The sequence below is a fragment of the Coffea arabica genome, chromosome 5c (assembly GCF_036785885.1).
Source record: "Coffea arabica cultivar ET-39 chromosome 5c, Coffea Arabica ET-39 HiFi, whole genome shotgun sequence".
Classification (NCBI taxonomy): Eukaryota; Viridiplantae; Streptophyta; class Magnoliopsida; order Gentianales; family Rubiaceae; genus Coffea; species Coffea arabica.
In genome coordinates, this window is record NC_092319.1 from 228230 (window position 1) to 250049 (window position 21820).

The 21820-nt window shown below is 46.9% G+C and overlaps 3 protein-coding genes across 3 annotated transcripts; 1 reads left to right on the forward strand and 2 right to left on the reverse strand.

Moving 5' to 3' along the window:
• The first annotated feature begins 1050 nt into the window (after positions 1-1050).
• LOC140007573 (uncharacterized) lies at positions 1051-2816 on the forward strand. Its single transcript, XM_072050281.1, has one exon. It carries the CDS (start codon positions 1184-1186, stop codon positions 2576-2578), a length of 1395 nt encoding a protein of 464 aa, XP_071906382.1. The 5' UTR covers positions 1051-1183; the 3' UTR covers positions 2579-2816.
• Positions 2817-8594: 5778 nt separating this feature from the next.
• LOC113722847 (cyclin-dependent protein kinase inhibitor SMR6) lies at positions 8595-9841 on the reverse strand. Its single transcript, XM_027246071.2, has one exon. It carries the CDS (start codon positions 9323-9325, stop codon positions 9008-9010), a length of 318 nt encoding a protein of 105 aa, XP_027101872.1. The 5' UTR covers positions 9326-9841; the 3' UTR covers positions 8595-9007.
• Positions 9842-14450: 4609 nt separating this feature from the next.
• On the reverse strand, positions 14451-20595 carry LOC140007647 (uncharacterized). The gene is made up of 2 exons (XM_072050570.1): positions 20495-20595; positions 14451-20058 (listed from the first exon to the last, which is right to left on the reverse strand). Exons 1-2 carry the CDS (start codon positions 20593-20595, stop codon positions 14451-14453), a joined length of 5709 nt encoding a protein of 1902 aa, XP_071906671.1.
• Positions 20596-21820: the final 1225 nt, after the last annotated feature.

A 21820-nucleotide genomic window follows, 5' to 3' on the forward strand; every position in this document is an offset into this window, starting at 1 on the left:
CTCATTAGTCATTACTCCAGTAATAGAAAATTCTAAGGAGAAAGTTTCCTTCTCTTTAGCTTATCCATCTGGAATCAGGCCATCCAATTCATCGATTATCATTTCGTAAGCCAAACGGAGGTGGATAATATTGACTTCATGGTCAGAATCTAGAAAGAAAAGTAATTGTATTCAATTGCTTGAATGGCATCATCTCTATCTGCAAATAGTAGTATAGTTTAATAGGCAATAATGTAGTAATTATTGACATTAGCATCAAATATTTTAATAAAACGGTAATTACTTTAATGCATTAAATATACAACGAATAATCACTCTAATTCTAATTGTTCAAGATTCTTCCAATACCATATCATTTATTCGAATCAGTCATGATTGTATATCCAGGGAGGGTAAAAGTTCAGGGTAATATGGCATGAGATTTGTGATCTGAACTTTACTGTCTCAAATTTCCTGAATGGTTGTGAGGCTGTGGTTCATCCCCTTTCGACCACTCTGACAGAAGCAAGGAAAGGGAAAAAGCAATAAATAAATTGGTAGCAAAAATAAGCTCAGCCGTTGAAGCAACCGGAAACAGGCAGGTGCCAAAAAACTTGGAACAGGTAACAAGGTATGAGTAGCGGCTGAAGAATAAAGAGGTCTACACTCCATCTTATTCGCCCCCATGTATTAAGACATTTTGCTTTACTCTAAACACGAGTGTCTTCCACTTCATACAAGTCCTGTTTGCAGTGTTTGGAAATCTTAGCACACACACCCCCCCCCTAAAAAAAAACACAGCTCTGCCTGTCTCTCCACTCAAATCTTACCTAACCCCAAAACTAGCTAGCTCCTTCTTACCAAAAAGCTAGCCCCTTCTTCCATTATTTAAAGGGAAAAATATGTATAAAATCCTTCACACAACAAAAGGAAAAAGCCCAGCATATCAAAAACCACAACCACCACAAATCCCTCCACAAAAATTAGTGGCTGGTAGGTCATGCATCATATCATGAGGTGAATGATGGGATGAGAGCTTCTGTTTAGAGTTGAAGGGGGGGGGGGGGGGGGGGGGGGGGGGATAAAGGGAAAATGAAAAGCACCTACCTATAGGCTATAGCGGACATCCAATTACCCAAGTTTAGTTATAAAGGTCTTGACATGAGTGAGCAAAGTCAACCAAGAAACCTTTAGCAAGTTCAAGATGGACAGCATTCTCTGCGATGAGCTCCTCCAAGAAATCTTTCACCGCCTCCCGCCGTCGTCATCAGCAGCAGTCTCTTTAGTCTCGAAGCGGTGGCTCCGTCTACTCCGCTCCTCCACCGTCGCTCTCTCTCTCACCTTCATCAGTACTCCCCTTGCCCTTCCTTCTCTCTCCTCTTTCCTCTCCCACCATCCCTATCTCTCTTCTCTGTCGCTCTCCGACTCTTCTTCTTCCTCCTTCTCCTCTTCCTCCCATCACCTCCTTCAGTCCATCGCCTCTTCTTGCCCCAACCTCCGTCACCTCCGCTTCCTGGCTGAGCCCGTTTCTGGGTTCTCTCTGCTTTCCCTTTCCAATTCTTGCCCTCATCTCTCTTCGCTTACCATCACTCTCTCCAGACCTCTCTGTTTCCAGTGGCTCGCACCTCTCCGCGCTCTTAAAGACCTTTCGGTCTTTATAACCGGAAGTGAAACCGAATTGTTCAGCTACAACGGCTTCGCTTCAGTTCTTGATGCTGAACTGAATTTAGAGTCTCTTTCCCTGTGTGGAAGTCGAGGGGTTGATTATGGCCTCAATTTTCTATGGAGGAATTGCAAGAAACTGGAGAAATTGAAGCTGAAAAGCTGTGAATGCGTGGGAGATAACGCGTCTTTTTCAGCATTTATCAAGGGATTAGAGACTCTCAAAGAAGTGGAATTGAGGACTTCTAGGACTGTAGCGGATGGGGTTTTATTAAAATTAGCAGAGGGCTCTGTTTCTTTAAGTTCTTTGCTGGTCTACGATGGCGGTAGTAAAGAGGGCTTGCTTCAATTCATTAGTCATAGCAGGGCTGACGTGCAGAAACTTGACTTGAGGTTGCCTCTTGATCTCGACAACGATCATTTGATAGCAGTGGCTGAGAATTTCCGGACCCTATCCAGTTTAAGATTGCAGAGTTGTTGTCTTGTTACTGGTGAAGGGCTAAAGACTATTGGCAGAGCTTTGAGTGAAGAGCTTGAGGAGCTGGCTTTGATAAATTGTGATGTGGTTGAAAGAGAACCTGGGTTGTTGACGACCTTGGGACAGAATTTGAAAAGGTTGAGGAAATTGGACTTGTCTTATAATGAATTGTTGCTTGATAAAGAGCTCTCAGCAATGTTGGTATCGTCTAGTAACCTGAAGGAGTTGAAGTTGAGGGGCTGTAATAGGTTGACTAATATGGCAATGGTCTCTATGGCTAGGAGGTGTAAGCAGTTGGAGACAGTTGATATAATGTATTGCTGTCGGATTGAAATGGAGGCGGTTGAGCTGTTTCTCTCGAATTCTTCTCATCTGAGACAGTTGCAGGTTGAGGAAAGCAAGCTTTCCGTTGTTGCCAAAAAATTGGTATCAAAAAATTGCATTGAGATTGTCGCCTAATCGAGGGATGGAAAGCACATGAACTTTGGATTTCGTTATATGTTGCATCTGAAACTGGTAAATGTTGCTTCTTGGTGGTCTCATTGTACATGTTTCACATACTGTAATTTCTGTTGCAAACCATAACTAGCCAACTTTCTTGGCGCCAATAAATGATTCTGTAGACCAGACAGGGAGACTTGCTGTTGTAACATTCTGTACTTCAATTGCAAGTATACTTGTTATGTTTTGGTGACAAGACTTGAGCGTTAATTCTTGTTCTTACCTATTGTATATAAAGAAATCGTGGATTTATATGGACATTCCTCTGGCTTCTGGTCCGTGTAATTTTTTTTTTTTTGGCAACACAGAGGTATCTGGTTTTCGGACCGGTAATACCTAACGATCCAACTAATCCTCTGCGGGTCGGGAGAAGCTGCCCAGCTTTTTCAACTAATCCTCTGGTCCGTGTAATTTGATTCCACAATGTTGCTGCGAGTACTATTACTGTATGATGCTGCTCGGGGATCTGCATTTCCCATTCGTCTCGTCAAGACAGCACGCGGATGTCAAGTACATCAGAGGAGTTGTACTACATTTTCTGACGGAAAGAAATGCATTTTGCAGATGATTGGTTCACCCTCTAACATGCAATAAACATTTGGCTATGATAGACTGTGATTTGGCAGCAGAAGAGGGACGTGCGACTTAGCAAGTGTGATACCTCCTGACGGATTTAAAATTATGAGAGCGACTTAGCATAGATGTTTTCTTTCATGGCTGTAGAAAACATTTACCTGATTTCATTAAATTTTGGAGGTTTTCTAATGGTACGTGGTAGGATACATCATACATCCATGTCGCGGAAAAAGGCGTTCAAGGGCAAAATAAAAGGCTGATAGTGATAGCTAACATGAATCAGCAACATGAAACTACTGGAGTTGGCCCAATGATCAGAAAAGGCACGTTAAATTAAACTTCTTTCTATTGTCAGGTCTAGGATTCAAATTCTGGATCGGACAAGAAGAGGTGAAGAAAAGAATGAGCAACGTGCTGCATGACAGTTTCCAGATTGTTTTTGGAGCAATGAGCGATCAGACTCCATTCTCATCCAGGTTTGATCGTTTGGTGACTTGAAGATTTCTAACAGGCACTTGCATTCAAATGAAATGAAGTCCAGCCATATCAGCTTGCTGCTCTAAAACTTAAAAAGAGTCGGTTACTGCACCAATGCTTCTTTTCTCCTGATATGCTGCTGCGTACTTGATTTTTCAATACCAACTGCCTGAAATCGCCTATGGAAGCGTGGTATGGATTATGGAATACTACAAAGGTTGACTACAAAGTGTGTTCTCGTGTAATTGTCATGGAAGTAACACAGTGCCCTCCGACAAACACCAGAAATGTCTAAAATCTAAGTAGTACTACCTACACTAAAATCACAACTGCAAATATATACCACTGTAGACTTCCTAGGTCTAATTGGCTGTGTTGGTTGTATTTTTTTCTTGGGTTTTGTCATCGCTGGAGTGGAGGCCCGGTATCCCCTCCACTGGTTAGACAGACAGGGCTCCAAATTTTAACGGGCTACGAATCTAAGGTTGTTGGACAGGCCCAAAAATACTTGTAGTAGAACTTAGTGCTCGTTTGAGAGTATCGCGCTTTTGCTGAAAAAATACTTTTGTTTGATAAAATTACTTTTGTTAAGCATTGGATAAACTCATTCTATGAATTTAGAAGTAGAGAGTTTTGGTAGTAAAAGTTTAAATTTAGTGCTTTTAGAATAAATTTTATATTTTAAATAAATAAAACATAGAATTTAATTATTTTATTTTGTATGATGAATTGAATAAAGAGACAAATACATTTACCAAATTTAAAATTACGCATAATCCAACAAAGAATAAGTGCTTATCAACTAGATCGGTCCCGCTTTGCTTCTTTTAAGGGCGGGTGAACTAGTTATCGTGCGAGAATTCAAGTACTAGATGCGTCATTAGTCCAATCCTTTGTAATGGTAGGAATTGCTCCTAATTAATTAAATACCTTGTAATACTTTTTTCTGATACATCCAAGCAATATACTTTTTAACACTTAATAAGTGTTTTTATTAGGTGGAGTACTTTTTAATAAAATATCACATCTTCACAACAGCACTTAGTCTTCTAATTTGCTCATTGTCTATCAAGGAATGAGACGAAGAAAAATCCAGTTGTCCGCGTTCACCAACCTTCAACATAATCAAAGCCACCTGCAGCACTTGGTGACTTAAGCTCGTTTACCAATCCACTAGTCCTTTTTTTTTTTTTTTTTGTTTCTTGTGGAAAATGTTTCATTTCTAATGCCTCGAAGAATCTTATCAATTTTCTTTGATTCATGTTATTTATCCCTTTTTGGGGATATTATTAAAGCACCAATCAGATGCATACACTAGTCTTGAGTTAACAGAGAATTACTGAAAGGGCTGTCTGAACGTAAGGTGCAGCACTTTTGTAAAATTCTGAAACCAGCAGCAAGATATCGGTGGGAGAGAAGAGAAACACCGCTTTTCGCGGGGTCTCTCTCTCTCTCTCTCTCTCTCTCTCTATTTATATTTTTTTTTATTTTTCTTTGGCGCGAATTTGACATAATATTCAGGTTGCCCGCCAAAAAGCTGTGGCGGGGGCAGTTTGGGCAGTCCGAAGGGTGGCTCAGACTTCGGTGCCAGGGGCTGCGGCCCAGACCCCAGGAGGAGGAGGAGAAGGAGGTAAACGCAAAACCGCGTTAAACCTTATCGTGATTGATGAATTAGGTCGTGCAAATTGCATTTTCGCTTTGCTTTTTGGGGAAATCTCAAAAGCTCAAGAGTGGAAAAAATTATATATATATATATTTTCATGGCACAATAATGATTCGTGCTTTGAAGTTTGAAAGTAGGAGAATGAGAAGCCTTTTAATGCCTTGACGTCATTAGCATTCCCAAATAGAATCTTCTTCTTTCTAGGATTCCTGGGGATGGCCTGGCCCACGTGTACCTGTCCCATAATTTTCCCCATTCGTACATACACAATCTCTCATTTCTCACCCAAATACATGCACATTGCCTAGGATTCCTCTCCTTCCTCCTCCTCCTCCTCCTCTGCAGTTCATTCATTTCGAAGTTCAAACCAAAAAATCTAAGCGCCCAGGCATATTAAATTAAAAGAGTTCAGATCAGACCACAAGAAGCAGGAAAAAATAACAATTTTTTTGTTTCCTGCTACTCTTAGGTCCTATTTACTACTGCTACAACATACGAGGAAAGCAAAACTCTCTATTTATCACGTACAAACATTTAACCGTGCCGTGAATGTTTAACTCTCAGAGTTTTCCTCGCAAAACGTTTGGAATTTCCACTTAGATGAAAAAAGATTGACGAGGACAAAAACAAAAATGGAGTCGTTCTGGTAGAATATGATTGGACTTTGTGCCGTTTGCTTCAGATTTTGACTCCAAGAATCGGCACAAGTTCAAGGGTCTGTGCACAGGCAGCAGGCTGCAACCTCGTAATGATAAGTGCGTGTGCATGAGGTAAAGAAGAGGGTTGAGATTGGATTGAAAGACAGAAAATTGGACTCCAATCTAGTTGGTATTGACTGGGATGGAATTAAATCCAATCCTTGATTTAACACGTTATCCGAGGATTAGCAATCAAATCTTTTTCTTTTCCACGAGTAAAGAGCTCTAATTGCCGTGTACAAGGAATCCAATATGCGGATGGCATGGCCAAAACTCGTGCTCAATCATCTGTCATCAGGATTTGGAGTCAAAGTGTGTGTTTGGATAGGAGATTATTTGGGATAATTTTTTTTTTTTAAAAAAAAAAAAATATATATATATATATATTGTAGCACTTTGTTGATGTGAAGCATGTGAAATTTAAAACTGATTGAAAAATATGTGTTTGGATTGTAAATTATTTGAGATAATTTTGTGAAAAATGTACTGTAACACTTTTTTGATATGATGTATGCGAGATAAAAAGATGATTGAAAAATGTGTTGATGATGCAAGCAAATCAATGTGTGTAAATAAGGTATAATAACTTACAATCCAAACAGAATATATTATTGATAATGCAAGCGAGTCAGTGTATGTATAAAGAAAGTGCAAATCAAACACACTCGTGATTAACTCTGTCTCTCTCCTTTCCATTTCAATTTCCACTCACAATCACAGGTAATAAACAACAAGAGGATTAGAGGGTCAATGCGAAACTTTCTTAAAAGGAAACCGGGCAACAAATGTGCTACTAGTTTGTAATTAAGCAAGCAGTAGATTGTTTCAATTGACTTGGAGCAATTAAAGTAATGCTAATCAGCTTGGATTCACTGTAGTAAACTCTTTCGTCCCCACACGCCTACAAATCATCAAATTACTGTGGAAATTCGCGTAAAATAGGTCATCAAAGTAAGAGAAATCAGGTCTTTACCTCGATGAAGGAAAAAAATAAATGACATTAATTATTGTGAATCGCATTTGTTACAGTACAAGAAATTTGTGTACCCTTTAAACTTGAATATTCAAGACTCTCATCATATATTTGCTGTGATATACAAGGATAAGGGAACGATTAAGGATTCTAAATCAATTTGTACAACCTTTTTTTTTTTTTTTTTGGAAAAACTTACGTGGATGGACAAAATCCAAGCCATTTCTATTATAATAATCTTTTAATTCTACAGAGCTTTTGAGGGTAAACCAATAATAAAGCACCGAAACCGACCTCAGATCGGTGGGAATGGTACCACTAAAAATTTAATACTCCAGTGCTGATCCCAAGGAAGTTTTCTTTATTACGACGCGGAAGGAAGGATGATTTTGCATTAGGATTAAACAAATACTGTAGTACTAGTATCAAATTACTACTAAAAGGAGAAACTGGTCAAGAATAAATTTTCCTGTCCACCTCACCATTATACCCAAAAAAGGAAAAGGAAACACCAAACATGGTACTACTACTCTACTAGTAGTATAACAGTAGCACTAGAGTTTAGTTTTGGTAAGTCCAGTAAACAATCTAGGAATTAGGAGGACAGCCAAACAACCCTTAAACCATCCCCTACATTACATAGGATTCTCTCATCGGAGTGGAGTGGAGGCTACTGCCGCATCATTTACATATATATATTCTTTGTCGTTTTATTATGATCAGAGTAGTGTTCCATTGAGAAGCGTTACGAGGAACTTGGGGATAGCAATAATAATAATATTGGTTTCATTTCAGGTGAAAAGGGGGCATCGAATTGGAAACGCTACTCCTACTACTACTACTACAGTAGTACTACTACTAAAGCAGAGCAAGCGGCACTGCAGAGGGCATTACTACTTCTACGACTCTACAGTACTACGACTACTTTGGTTTTTGTCCATTCCATCCTCTTCCCCGCTTCCTTTCTTCGCCAAGAATTGAATGATGTACTCTTCTTCCGATGCCATAAAAGAGGCAACAAAAATTGAATGCATGAGAGATTGGAGGATTGGTCATGGTAAAAAAAAAATTACACAAACAAACATATATACTACTAAATGCTCCTTATCCCCCACCGACCCTCGCCGCCCACATGAAGATTGACCCTCTATTATTAAGTAGTTAAGCCCCGCCAGACGAGTTAAAGAAATTACTACTACTTAGCAGGAGTATACAATATTAGCATCAGCTTTGGATTTTACAACAGGTGTGGGATTGGAACTGGAAGCGCCTGTCTCAGTCTCTCAACCACGAAAAGGGTTTCACAGCTCGCGAGTTTTGCTTGCTGGTTTGCAAATTGCAAGGCAGGACACAAACCGCACGCACGTGTCTATTTTCTTGATTCTCTCCGATTGATGGTGCGAGAGCAGCAGACACACACACACACAGAAGTGCAGCTCATTTTATTTTTTTTTTCAAAATTGTATTGAGGTGCAGGACGACGACTCTCTCTCCTTGGAGAGACGGATTTCGGAGCATAACAAAATAACAAGACGTCTGTCATGGTGACGCCAATACCATATTGCAACTGAAACAAGAGTCGAACCATTTAGTGCTAGTAATTAATATGTCATCCCATACTCAAATCTTTTCTAATATGATGAAAAGGGACCTTACCTTACCTTAATTAGAGGGATAAATCTTGCAAACAACTCACTGACTGACGACACTTAAATCATTCAAACAAACCAACTAAACTACACTAACCTTTTCTTGGATTTGTATTTGTACACGGCCTTTTTTTTTTTTTTTTTGGGTTTTGTCCCCTTCTCAACCTCTGAGCTACTGGAGGACAGGACAGGACTCCTAGTCTATTACTAGTCACTACTATTACAAACTAAAAGGGAGGAAAAAAAAAATCCTATGGAAGAGAATACTTTCTTTTCTATATAAAGAGAGGAGAATAACTTACTAGTAGTAGTAGTAGTAGTTTTAGCTAAGGAACCCCCATTCCTAAACTCTCAATTGGCTCTCTCGACATGACGTATAAAAACTGATTCAAGGTCTGGAGGAATAAAAAACTCTCTGCCACCATTAAAATGGCACGTTGAAGTAGGCCGGCGCTTCCTTGGGGCTGGCGGGCAAGGCAATCTCTCCGGTATCCTTGATTCTCTCGCAGTTGGAGTTGTTGACCGCCCATCAGCTTCCTCGTACTCCCCCTTACCCTTGGTAGATATCGATTTCATGGGAGCCCTTATTGTTATTCCGGCTATCACCCATTTCTTGCCGTCCAGTTCCTTTCCTCCTCCTTCTCCCTGATGCTTCTTTGAGAAACCCATGTTTGATAAACTAACAATAGCTGCAGAGCAAAGATAGATAACAGCAAGGCAAAAAAATCGAGAGGAAAAGCTCGCTCTTTATGCAAAATTAGCCCTAAAAGAAAAACAATAAAGAGGACTACCGAAGGGATTTCGGAATTAATGAAAAAGGAAGAAGAGGAAGAGACTGGGGTAGTTTGGTGTCTAAAGGCGTTACAACAGATCAAAAATTTTTTTGGAAAGCAAGAGAGGGATAACTCTAAAGGATGGCCTTTCTTGTATTTTTGATGCTAGCTATCCTTGTAAGTAACAATAAAGAGTCGGAGAGGGAAAAGGAGTTTGTTCAAGGGTGGGTTTTCGAAGTGCAAAAAAAAAAAAGACTTTGAATGGAAGAAAAGGAGGGATGGCGGCAAATCGATCAGGGAGTATTAAGGAAAGAAGAGGAAGAAGAAGAAGAAGAAGAAGAAGAAGAAGAGGACAATTTGTGACCTATGTAGTGGATGAGGTTCAAAGTCTTGACTGAAGCATGAAATATAGAAATACTACTAACATTATTACTTTTTTATATGAAATGAGACTACTATTGATGATTGGCGTGGAAGCTTTGTGAGAAAAAGAATTTTTGGGAGCTGCCCGTGAAACTTCGGGCAGCCCAAGCCGACTCACAATTCAGGTTTTGGCGCCAAAATTTGGTATTTTGGCAAGCAACGGCTCTCATTCCCGCCAATAGGGTCGGATTTCCCGTTTCACCCCTGACCATTTTGACTGGATTGCTCGCCTTCCTGAGAGAGAGCCCACTCTTGATAGGAGCAAGATGCCCATCGTCGATCCACTCATCTCTTACCATGCTAAGCTCCTGGGCCTTTGGTTTTGGGCTTCTGGCAATGCGCGTCATTAAGAGCCGAATTAATTGACTCTAATTTGAAAAAAAAAAATTGAGAATCTCAAGAGTTTCGAAGTTTCAAAAAAGAGTTTCGAAGTTTCAATTTTAACTTTTAGGTCAAGACATATTAACTTTGGTATTAAATTGGGAGCACTGATTAATTTTTTCATGTCTCTTGTTTGACTTTTATACACCGATTAATTTCACAATAACTTTGGGTTTTCTATGTTTCACCATTTTGAGACATACGTAATAGTTTTGTTTTTGCGGAGAGGATATTTTTTAAATGTTTCACCATTTTGAGACACGGTGAAAACATTGGTGAAATCCAGGCGGATTGCCCAATCTAGAAAACAAAGGGATAGAGACAGACTGTCAAATTGAGTTAACGACGGAAAAAGAAAAGGGCCAAACCATTCTGTTCTGCGATTGTTTTCTGCAAGCGTGAAGAACTCAAGCATTTGGTCCTCGTTCGGCTAATTGATTGATTAGAAGAAACAAAAATACGCAAGAATTTTGTTAAACAAGCTGCAGGTGGTAACTAACAGAAATGCTAGTAACCAAAGACTCGGGAAGAAAATCGTCAAATTGGTTTTCTAACCTTGTTTGCTAATAATTAGCATGGAGTACTTTCTTCCGGTAGTTTTTAAAATGGACCATGAAGAGGCGATTTTTGGTGGATAAGTAAGCCGACCTAAATCAGTCCTCTCTGAGATGAGGTGAGGTGAATTCGTGTGTCCGAAGTCAACCTTCTTGTCCGAAGTGAATGGCGGGGCTTCTCCCCTGGTATCACTCCGACGATTAAGTTAGTATGAGAACGAGAAAATGCTAGAGTATGAGCAAATGAACAGTGTATGCTTACTTGTTGGGAGGGTGTGGGGTATTTATAGAATGAGAGTGGAGGGCAGGACGGAGGTCTTATGCCGGTGGGACCCATGTCCTGCCATTACGGCTCTGCTCCCTGTCAGATGGCCTGACTCTGACACTGTAGCCGCCCGGACAGGGTGACGGGGAGTCCTTTGCAGTAGCCATTAAGTGCAACAGTGCTTTTCAGATAAAGCACACTGATCCCGGGTGATGTCAGGTGTCCTGACATCATTAGCGTGCAGCTGAGGTGAAGGTGCCGAGGTCACCTACCCGGTAGACTAGGGATTTAGCCGAGCTTAGGGGATATCCCCGAGACGCGGATGAGCTCTGATGAAGGACGAGGTGAGTTCAAGGTGAGCATCCTCAATAAGCCCCCCAAGCCTCGGGAGCTCCGGGCTAGGGAGGTTCCGAGGCTTCCTTGTGCCGAAGTTGTAGAGAGTCGGAGTCCCGAAACTGCCCCGGAAGATGCGGGGACGCGACACGTGGACGTGTCAGTTGACAGGACGTGGTCACTGGTAACCGTCGCGTCGTGAAGTAGTGGGACGTTTCGTGCAGGGTGTCAGCCGAAAGGACGGGGCATTAATGAGGAGAGAGGGAGGCACGACGTTCTGAGTTCGAACGTGGCCGTCCTTTCGCATTCTTGCCGCCTCTTCATATTCCGCCCAAACCCTTATAAATAGGGGGGGCCCCCTCACCGCACTTCTCACACCTTTCATTTTCATTTGAGATTTGCAAGTTCACGAGCGTAGCCGAGGTCAGTTCTTTCAGCCGAGGTCAGGTCTAGTAGCCGAGATCAGAGCTGAGGTCATCAATTTCGTCCAACTCCGTAGACAACAGTAAGTATCATTTTTTTCATTTCGTCTTACACACATGGCCAAAACGGCTAAGACCCATAGAGAGACCGTGACTCCGAGCTATCGGACCGAGGTGAGGCCGGTTCCTGAAGAAGAAGCGACGACGTCCAGCTCGGATGGGTCGACGCCGAGCTCTGGGGAAGGATCCACCGAGGAGGCCCGCGAGGAGGTTGACGTCGAGTTGGAGTCATCCGAGATGAGCGAGGGTGGCTCCGAAGTGGCCTATGATGAGGAGCTCGGTGTCGAGATACCACACGACGAGGACGCACTGGAGCCTGTCGCTCCCGAAGATACATCCAACATCGACTTCGGCCAGATGCCGAAGTTTAGAAGTCGCATCGGAAGAGATAGGGCCGTGAAGGTGATAAACAAGTACCCTTTCCGGTCGGGGTACGAGATCACACCGCCCGGGGTGGATAACTCAGCCGAGAAGCCCCCCATTGGCATGGTGGCCATCTATGTCCAACAGTTGGAGGCCGGGCTGAGGATGCCCACGTCGAGGTTCTTCAGGGACTTACTTCGTCACTTCGGCGTGAGGATCACCCAACTCACCCCGAACGCGATCCGCATCATTATTGGGTTCGAGATGTTGTGCCGTCATCTGGAGGTGACTCCGTCTGTCGACCTTTTCCGCCGATGCTATACCCTCAAGGCGCACGGGACGGACAAGGGATGGTTTTATGTTGGCAATCGGAACAATGCCATTCCGAAGTTGGTGGTCGGCGCTCCCAGCTCAATCAAGAATTGGAAGCGTGACTACTTCTTTGTGTCCGAAGTGGACTTCCCCAGGGGCTTTTGGTGGAGGCCAATCAAAGCGAAGGCCGATCCCTCTGCTGGGGATGCCAAGGAGGAGGACTTCCAGAAGCTGATGGGGTCGGGATTTCGGATATACAGTCTGGACTACCCCGAAGCCGTGCTGGTTGACGGGGGAATTAGCCGAGCTTTGATTCCTCCTGACAGGACTCCCTTCACCTCCACTAAACTTAAGATACCTTGTAATTTTCTTTCATAGCTTTGATTTCACTTCGGCTAAGGCATATGATAATATTTGCTCTCTGTGCAGTGACCAAATTGTCCGACATCATCACGTCGAGCTCAGGTGCCGAAGTGGCGAAGAGGTCGAAGAGGAAGAGTTCGGGCGAGACATCGGCGCCCCCGCCCAAGAAGAAAACACAAGGGCAGCCTCCCAAGACGTCGGCCAAGGAGACCACCCCCACCACGGCAGCTCAGAGCAGTTCGGCTGCTGCTGCCGCAGGGTCCACTTCGGTACCAGAGGGGGTGCCACTAGGGGTGACCACGGCACTTCCACCTCAACATGGCCGAGGCAAACAGCTGAAAGCTCCGGTCAACGCGGTGACGGCGACTTCGCTCTGGAACCGGTACCATAGCCCCCCAGTGTTTTCTGGGAAGGATAAGTCTCACTCCGGCGAGCAGTGGTGTCCGGATTGGTCGCTCAAGGTCAACGACCGATGCTCGAATCCTCGGGTCGCCCAAGACCTGGTGATGCAGTCTACTCTGCCAAGAGACTTGGACTTCACAAGGAAGCTGACCCCGGCCGAGATGCTTCAAAGCGTTATGGTGACCACGGCGTCCAACACAGCCTTTGTGGCCGAGATGGCACATCGGTACTGCGAGTTGCTCGAGGAGCAGGACACCGGCAAGCTGCAAGATCAGATTGCCAAGTTGAAGAAGAAGCTGGTGGTGTCTGAGTCTGAGAAATCCGAGCTTCAGAGGCAGCTCAAGGAGGCCGAGGCTAAAGGGGAGGAGGCCGAGATCACAACCAACAGTCTGAGGTCCGCTCTTGAGGAAGAGCAGAAGAGGGCCGAGGAGGCGAAGAAGAATCACGAACAATCCCTTGATAGCGCGAGGACCTCGGCCGTCGAGGATTTCCGGAGGTCCGAGACCTTCATTGGGGATCTCGGCCAGCTGACAAGGCCATCCTTCATGCTGGGCTTCACTTCGGCCATAGACCAGGCCGCAGCTCATCTGCCCTCCGAGGCTTTGGAGTCCTTGAGGAACAGTGCTCACTATAACGAGGACTCCACGGAGCTATGCGATCGGATGGCCGAAGGCATCCGAGCCGGGAGGAACCTGGCCGAGGTTCAAGACGAATTCAACAAATGGCTGTCTGAACTCGACGAAGCGTTCGAGGACGTGGAAGTGGAAGGAACTGGAGGAGAGGACGCTGAGGGAGACGAAGCCGGAGGGGACGTCGGCAAAGAGCATGGAGATGAAGTTCACCCCGGCGGAAAAGAGGCGGATGCCCAGGAGGGAGCCAAGACCGGGGATGGAGCCGAGACGGGGGTCTAGGCTCGCGGTTTTAAGGGGGTGGCCGAGGTGGAGAGTGATTAGTAGCATTCGGACCTCGGCCTTGTACTTTTGTAACGCTCTTTCTTATTGAATGAAAGCATACTTCTTCTCGTCTCAGTGTTTTAATTTCTTGCTTTGACTTCATCCCTTGCTTGTCCCCCTTATTTTTTAATAGCGTAACAACGATATTGAAGAATAACATAATAGCTGAAGTCATTACTTGATTAAAAATTCAGGCGTAATACATTTTGAGGTTCTCGGCGTGCCAAGACCTCGGCACTAGTGAGCCATCTCGGTAGCTCAGTTTACAATATCCCTTGAGGTCAGACTCCACAACTCGGTAAGGGCCTTCCCACTTCGGGCATAGTTTCCCTTGCGGTTCAGTTCGGCTGACTGAGTTTTTCCTCAGAACCAAGTCTCCAGGCTGGAATCGACGGTGCCTGACACGGGCATTGTAGTAGTGTGCCACTGTGCTCTTGTAGGAATCTATCCGGGCTGAGGCGAGGTCCCTTCGCTCATCGACGAGGTCGAGATCCAACTGCCTTTCTTCGTCGTTCACCTCGGCTGCATAGGCTGCGAGCCGAGGGCTGGGGGTAAGGATATCGGCAGGGATGACAGCCTCGGCTCCGTATGTTAAAGAGAAGGGGGTCTCTTGCGTGGCCGATCTCGGCGTGGTCCGATAAGACCAAAGGACACTAGGGAGTTCTTCGACCCAAGATGTTCCAGCTTGGTGTAGTCGGGTCTTGAGGCCATGCAAGAGAGTTCGGTTGAAGTTTTCTGCTTGGCCGTTGGCCTGGGGGTGGCCTACCGAAGTGAAATGTTGTTTGATGCCAAGGTTTGTGCACCAAGTTTTAAAGGGGTTCTCGGCAAATTGCCTCCCATTATCCGAGATGATTACCTGTGGTATGCCGAAGCGGCAGACGATGCATTTCCAAAAGAATTTTTGAATTGCCAGCCCGGTGATGGTCCTCAGTGGCTCGGCTTCAACCCATTTGGTGAAGTAATCCACAGCGGTTACCAGGAAGGTATGACCCCCGACGGCTCTGGGGAAAAGACCTATGATGTCTGTCTCCCATTGCTCGAATGGCCAGGGTGAAGTGATGGGAACCATGAAGTTGGCGGGCTGGTGATTCTCGGGCGCGTGGACTTGGCAGGAATGGCAGCCGAGAACGAGGTCCTGGGAGTCTTGCCAAAGTGATGGCCAGAAATATCCCAGGAGCATAGCTTTCTTAGCTAGCATCCTGCGGCCGATGTGAGCCCCACATAGGCCCTCGTGGATCTCGTGGAGGACCTCGCGTCCTGCCTCGGGGGTGACACACCTCAACCATGGGCCGAGGTAGGAGCGCTTATATAGTTCTCCATCGCGGAGTGCATACCGAGCGGCTTTGCGCTGTATCTTCCTTGCTTCAGCTCGGTCTTCGGGAAGGACTCCTTGACCCAAGAAAAGGATGAACGGGGTCATCCAAGTTTCTTCAGAGTGCACGGGGCAGGCCACCTCTTCCACGTACCCTGGTTCACTCAGGACCTCCACCAAGACGGTTTTGTTGAGGTCAGAGAATGAAGTGGAAGCCAGCCGGGATAAGGCGTCGGCTCGCTTATTCTGGGACCGAGGGATCCTTTGGATTTCGAATGATTTGAAGTACACGGTGAGTTGGTGAACTTTGGAGAGGTACCGTTGCATGGTCTCATCCTTGGCCTCGTGCTCACCAATAACTTGGCGTACCACGAGCTGGGAGTCACTGCGGACGTGGATTTGCTGGGCGCCGAGCTTGCGGGCTAGCTGGAGTCCAGCGATTAGAGCCTCGTACTCGGCTTCATTGTTGGTGGCCGGGAAGTCGAAGCGGAGGGCGTAAGAGCAAACCTCCCCCTGAGGTCCTTCCAGGAGCAGTCCGGCTCCACAGCCGTCTCCATTAGAGGATCCATCGACATACAATGTCCACAAGGATGAGGTGGACACCTCGGGTAAGGCTGAGGTGGACTCTGGACCTTCCGTGAAGGTGAGCTCAGCAAGGAAGTCAGCTAAAGCTTGAGCTTTTATGGCGGTGCGTGGCTCGTAGGACAAGTCATATTCTCCCAATTCGACAGCCCACTTGGTGAGGCGACCAGAAGCTTCGGGTCGCACCAATATTTGCCGAATGGGCTGGTCGGTCCTTACCGAGATGGGATGGGCTAAGAAGTAGGGTTTCAACCGCCGAGCTGCGTGGACGAGCCCCAGCACAAGTTTTTCCACTTGCGTGTATCGGGTCTCCGGCCCGCGGAGGGCTCGGCTGACGTAGTAGACCGGCACTTGGGTGCCCTCATCTCGGATGAGCACAGCGCTGACAGCCTCGTCGGCTGCGGAGAGGTAGAGGTAGAGCTTCTCCTCGGGCCGAGGTGAAGCGAGAGTTGGTAGGTGATGCAAGTACTGCTTCAGCTGGTCGAAAGCAGCCTGACACTCCTCAGTCCAGGCGAACTGGTCAGCATTCTTCAGCACCTTAAAGAAAGGCAGAGCTTTCTCGGCTGATTGGGACAGGAAGCGATTCAGCGCGGCCAGGCGTCCATTTAGCCGTTGGACTTCTCGGATGTTCCGGGGTGGAGACATGTCCTGAATGGCTTTCACCTTGTCGGGGTTGGCCTCGATTCCCCGGTGGGAAACCAGATACCCCAAGAATTTTCCCGAGGTGACGCCGAAGACGCACTTCTTGGGATTCAGCTTCATCCTCGAGTCTCGCAGGACACCAAAGACTTCCCTCACGTCTGACAGAAAGGATGAAGTGGCGAGGCTTTTAACGAGGATGTCATCCACATAGGCCTCCACATTGCGGCCGATCTGATTCTGGAAGAGTCGGTTGATCAGCCTTTGGTAGGTCGCCCCGGCGTTCTTTAGCCCGAAGGGCATGGTAGTGTAACAATAAGTACCTCGGTCGGTGTAGAACGCCGTTTTCTCTTGGTCCTCCTCACTCATTCCTATTTGATGATACCCTTTGAAGGCATCTAGGAAGCAGAGGATTTCATACCCCATCGCCGCGTCGACGAGGGCGTCTATCCTTGGCAGAGGATAGCAATCTTTGGGGCAGGCCTTGTTGAGGTCGGTGAAGTCGACACACATTCTCCATCCCCCGGTGTCCTTTTTTACCATGACTGGATTGGACAGCCAGGTGGGGTATTGGACCTCGTGGATCATCTTGGCCGGCAAGAGCTTGTCGACCTCATCCGATATGGCTTGGCTACGTTCGGGGCCGAAGTGCCTTCGTTTCTGTCGCACAGGTCGGGCCTGCGGGTCAACGTTGAGTTGGTGAGTCATGAGCTCGGGTGGCACTCCGACCACTTCATCCGCGGACCACGCGAAGACGTCTCGGTGGTCTTTGATCAGGGAGATCATTTCTTCTTTCAGGGGTGAGGGTAGTCCAGCCCCTACTTGGACCACTTGGTCAGGTTTCGCTTCATCCACTACCACCAGTTCCACCTCATCCCCGGGCTCCAGCCTGTTGGGCTCTTCTGCCTTCTGAGGGTCGATGCAGTCTATGCAGAGGACCGCTGGCCTCTTTTCTTCTGACCTCGGTGAGGGCCGGGGGGTGACTGCTGCTTGAATGGTGGCGAGGTAGCATTCCCGGGCGGCGCCCACATCGCTGCTTACCTCGGCCACCCCCGCAGATGTTGGGAATTTAAAGCTCAGGTGGTAGGTGGAGTATACGGCTCTCAAGGCATTGAGTGTGGGCCGGCCTATCAGCATATTGTAGGGGGAGTCTGCTTTGACCACCGCAAAACTGACAGGCACAGTTCGGCAGCGTGGATGACGCCCGATTGTTACCACTAGGGTCAACATGCCTTCCGGGTGGACGACGTGTCCCCCGAATCCCACGAGGGGAGTCCTGACAGGAGTGAGTTGCTCCCTGGTCAGTTTCAAACTTTCGAAAGTCCGGTAGTACAAGACGTCTACCGAGCTTCCGGGGTCTACGTAGACCTTTTTGACTACGTAGTTGTTGGTGAGGACTTCAATCACAAGAGCTTCATGATTGCTGGAGGCCGCAGGAACGGGGTCAGCGGGACCGTAGGTGATGACCTCGGACAGCCGAGAGCTCGGCTCGGCCACCTCCATCTCGGCCTGGCGGTAGGTCCGCTTCCGGGAGTTCTGGCTGTCTCCTCCCGTTGGTCCTCCCGCGATGGTGTTGATCACCCCGGCGATGTTGGGGCCGTAGCCCGGTGAGCCATCGCGTGGGGGCTGCTTGTCCTCCCTACGGTCTTCGGGACCTCGGCAATGCATGTTCGTGTCCCGTCGGTCGTCGCGGCGAGGGCCCCGGTTCTCCCGGTGGGAGACACTTCGGTTGAAGCCTCCATCCTTGCGGACGAATTGCTTCAGGTATCCCTGCCGGATCAAATTTTCGATTTCCCGCTTCAGGTCGTTGCAGTCTTCAGTCTCGTGCCCTACATCACGGTGGTAGGCACAGTAGAGGTTCGAGTTCCTCTTATCTCTCCTCCCCGGAATTTCGGGAGGGTTTCGGCCGAGGTGATTCTGCCTCATCACAGGCAGGACGTGGGCCCGGCTCGAATTGAGGGGCGTCAGTTCGGCGTCCGAGGTGGACGATCTGCCTTTTACGATCCGGTCGAAGACACTTCGGCGGTCTCGGGGTTGGTTTGAAGTGCCACTTGGGCCTGGTTCACCTCGGCCAGTGTCTTTCCTCCTCCGGGGATCTTGCCCCGTACGAGATGCTTGGGCTTCTCGCTTCATGCGATTTACATCTTCACTTCGGATTCCCTGGTCCACCCTTTCCCAGAGCTCCCGGAGTGTACGGAGGTACTGCCGATGGATTTCGGTGTTAAAGATCCCTGCTATTAACCCGTTGGTGAAAGCAGCAATAGTTACCTGCTCGTTCTGGTCAGGTATCTGTACATTCTCCTCGTTGAATCTTTGGGCGTACGAGCGAAGTGACTCGCCCTGACCCTGTTGCAGGTTCAAGAGGTAAGCTGAAGTCTTTGTTATTGGTCGAGACGACACAAAGCGGTGGATGAACCGGTCTATCAGCTCATCCAGGGAGGAAATGCTCCCCGGTTCTAAACTCCAGAACCACTTCCGGGCGGTCCCGTGCAGGAAGATGGGGAAAGCCCGACAGATCACGGCGTCGGGGACGCAGTAGAGTCGGAATGCGGAGATGAAGGCGCGGAGGTGATCCTCGGGGTCACCTCGGCCGTCATAGGTGTGCAAATTTGGAAGCTTAAAGTTCGGGGGCACCATTTCCCCGTTGATGTCATCAGTGAAGGGCGGAGCCCTCATGTAATCAGAAGCTAGGCCTCCGGGACGCCGAGGTGGGTCCTCGGCTCGTTTTCCCAGTAGTCCCCGAGAAAACGCTCGGGAGATGGAGGCAATCTTGGAGGTTGCCTTGGATGAGGCTCGCCTGGAGGTGCTCCGAGATAGACGCCCATCTTCGGAGTCCTCGCCTGAGGGCACTTCAGGGGACTTCGTCGGTCTCCTCTTGGAAGACTCGGCTTTTTCTTTTCCCTGCCTCTTGAGGTACCTTCCTAGTTCCTCAAAGATGTTGGGGTTGTCCGTGACAAACTCGGCCATCTTGGCGATGGCCTCCTCATTGTTGGGCTGGGTCCTTTGGGACCCATGTTCCTCAGAGATACGATCTTGCTGGGCTCCGGATGTCTGCCCAGCCCCAGTTGAGGGAACTCTTCCGCTTCTGGAGCGCGTGGATCTCATTTTAGCAGTAATCTCGTTCCCACAGACGGCGCCAATTGAAGAGGCGATTTTTGGTGGATAAGTAAGCCGACCTAAATCAGTCCTCTCTGAGATGAGGTGAGGTGAATTCGTGTGTCCGAAGTCAACCTTCTTGTCCGAAGTGAATGGCGGGGCTTCTCCCCTGGTATCACTCCGACGATTAAGTTAGTATGAGAACGAGAAAATGCTAGAGTATGAGCAAATGAACAGTGTATGCTTACTTGTTGGGAGGGTGTGGGGTATTTATAGAATGAGAGTGGAGGGCAGGACGGAGGTCTTATGCCGGTGGGACCCATGTCCTGCCATTACGGCTCTGCTCCCTGTCAGATGGCCTGACTCTGACACTGTAGCCGCCCGGACAGGGTGACGGGGAGTCCTTTGCAGTAGCCATTAAGTGCAACAGTGCTTTTCAGATAAAGCACACTGATCCCGGGTGATGTCAGGTGTCCTGACATCATTAGCGTGCAGCTGAGGTGAAGGTGCCGAGGTCACCTACCCGGTAGACTAGGGATTTAGCCGAGCTTAGGGGATATCCCCGAGACGCGGATGAGCTCTGATGAAGGACGAGGTGAGTTCACCTCGGGCATGAAGGATGGCCGAGGTGAGCATCCTCAGACCACATTTTGTTCTTAAGTAATGATGGATCATCATCATCATCATCTGATGAGTGATGAATCATGATGATAGACAGACGACGCGATGGATGGGCAGACAGGCAATTGTAGCTTGGTTATATGGGTGGGAAACAAAACTAAAAAGTTGGAACTAAGATGAAAAAGAAGAGTTGGCATGGTGACAAATCAGGCCAGCCAAGACTCAAGACTCAAGAGAGGTGGGGGATACAGGATTAGTGCCTGCCTGATCTCTAGTGGTGGTGGGGACAAAGGGTGGCTGCCAATTGCCCAACGGAAAGCGACCGAAGATGGAGGAACCAAGGGATGAGCTGGGCGTTGCGGGTTGCGGCTGGCCAAGTAAGCAAACCAATAATAATGCTTCGAGACGTCCATTTGGATCTCGGAGCGATCACGTGGATGTTAACAGTAGATGCTTGTCCTTTCTTTCTTTCTTTCTGTCCATTTTTCTTCCTTCTCCGGTACGGGACATGGACGTAGTAGTAGTCTCTCGACCGGGGGCCTACTACAACTCAAGCTTGATTCCCAATTGCAAAAGCCACCTGGTTTTGTTTCTGCGTCATGGCCCATTGTCCTAGTCCGGTCAAGCTCAATCGGGAACTATACATTTGACTACTATTTGGCTTCGCAGAGACCCAACTTCAAAAATCCTTTTTAAGCATCCGAGATTTATATTAACTGGTTTAGAAGCTTTGAAGAAACTGATTTGAGCACAGCCTACTTTATTTAGAGCAAGTCTTATATGTGCACTATCACGGTTGGTTGGATGCACAGTACATATGCAAAATTTGAGTTTCAAATTCAAATTCGAATTATGTGTCATGCATCCAATGATGAAAATGTGTATATACTGTCAGCGTACATTATTTTAATCCTCCATTTTAATGCGCAGCCTACATTATTTTTTGTTTTATTTTAATAATACACTAAAACCGGTTTGATAGTACCGATATGAAAAGACATCTATCTACTGGTGAGAATAATTTCATACCTTTACGGAGTTGAGAAATCAACTTGACACCAAATCAGAAGTTCAAGCGGATTGCATTACCCTGTCCGATCCCAATCTTGTGAAACTTTTAGGTCTATGCGGACGCAATAGGAAAACAAAAAGTAAAGAAAGAGACGTGATTTGGTCCCGCGGCTGAGGTCTCCCAATGAGATTTTCTTGCATATGGACATTCGATTTCGGTATCACACACCCACTCCCACTTCAAAAGACGGTCTATTTTTTTTATCCCAATTCCGATAAACAAAAAAAAAAACACATTT

Excerpts from the sequence above, each read along its gene's own strand:
- LOC140007573 (XM_072050281.1), top strand. The coding sequence starts at position 1,184 with ATGGACAGCATTCTCTGCGATGAGCTCCTCCAAGAAATCTTTCACCGC.
- LOC113722847 (XM_027246071.2), bottom strand. The coding sequence starts at position 9,325 with ATGGGTTTCTCAAAGAAGCATCAGGGAGAAGGAGGAGGAAAGGAACTG.
- LOC140007647 (XM_072050570.1), bottom strand. The coding sequence starts at position 20,595 with ATGATTCATCACTCATCAGATGATGATGATGATGATCCATCATTACTT. Across the intron at positions 20,059-20,494 it reads GGCCATCCTTCATGCCCGAG|GGGAGAAGCCCCGCCATTCA; the intron begins GTGAACTCACCT and ends GAGTGATACCAG.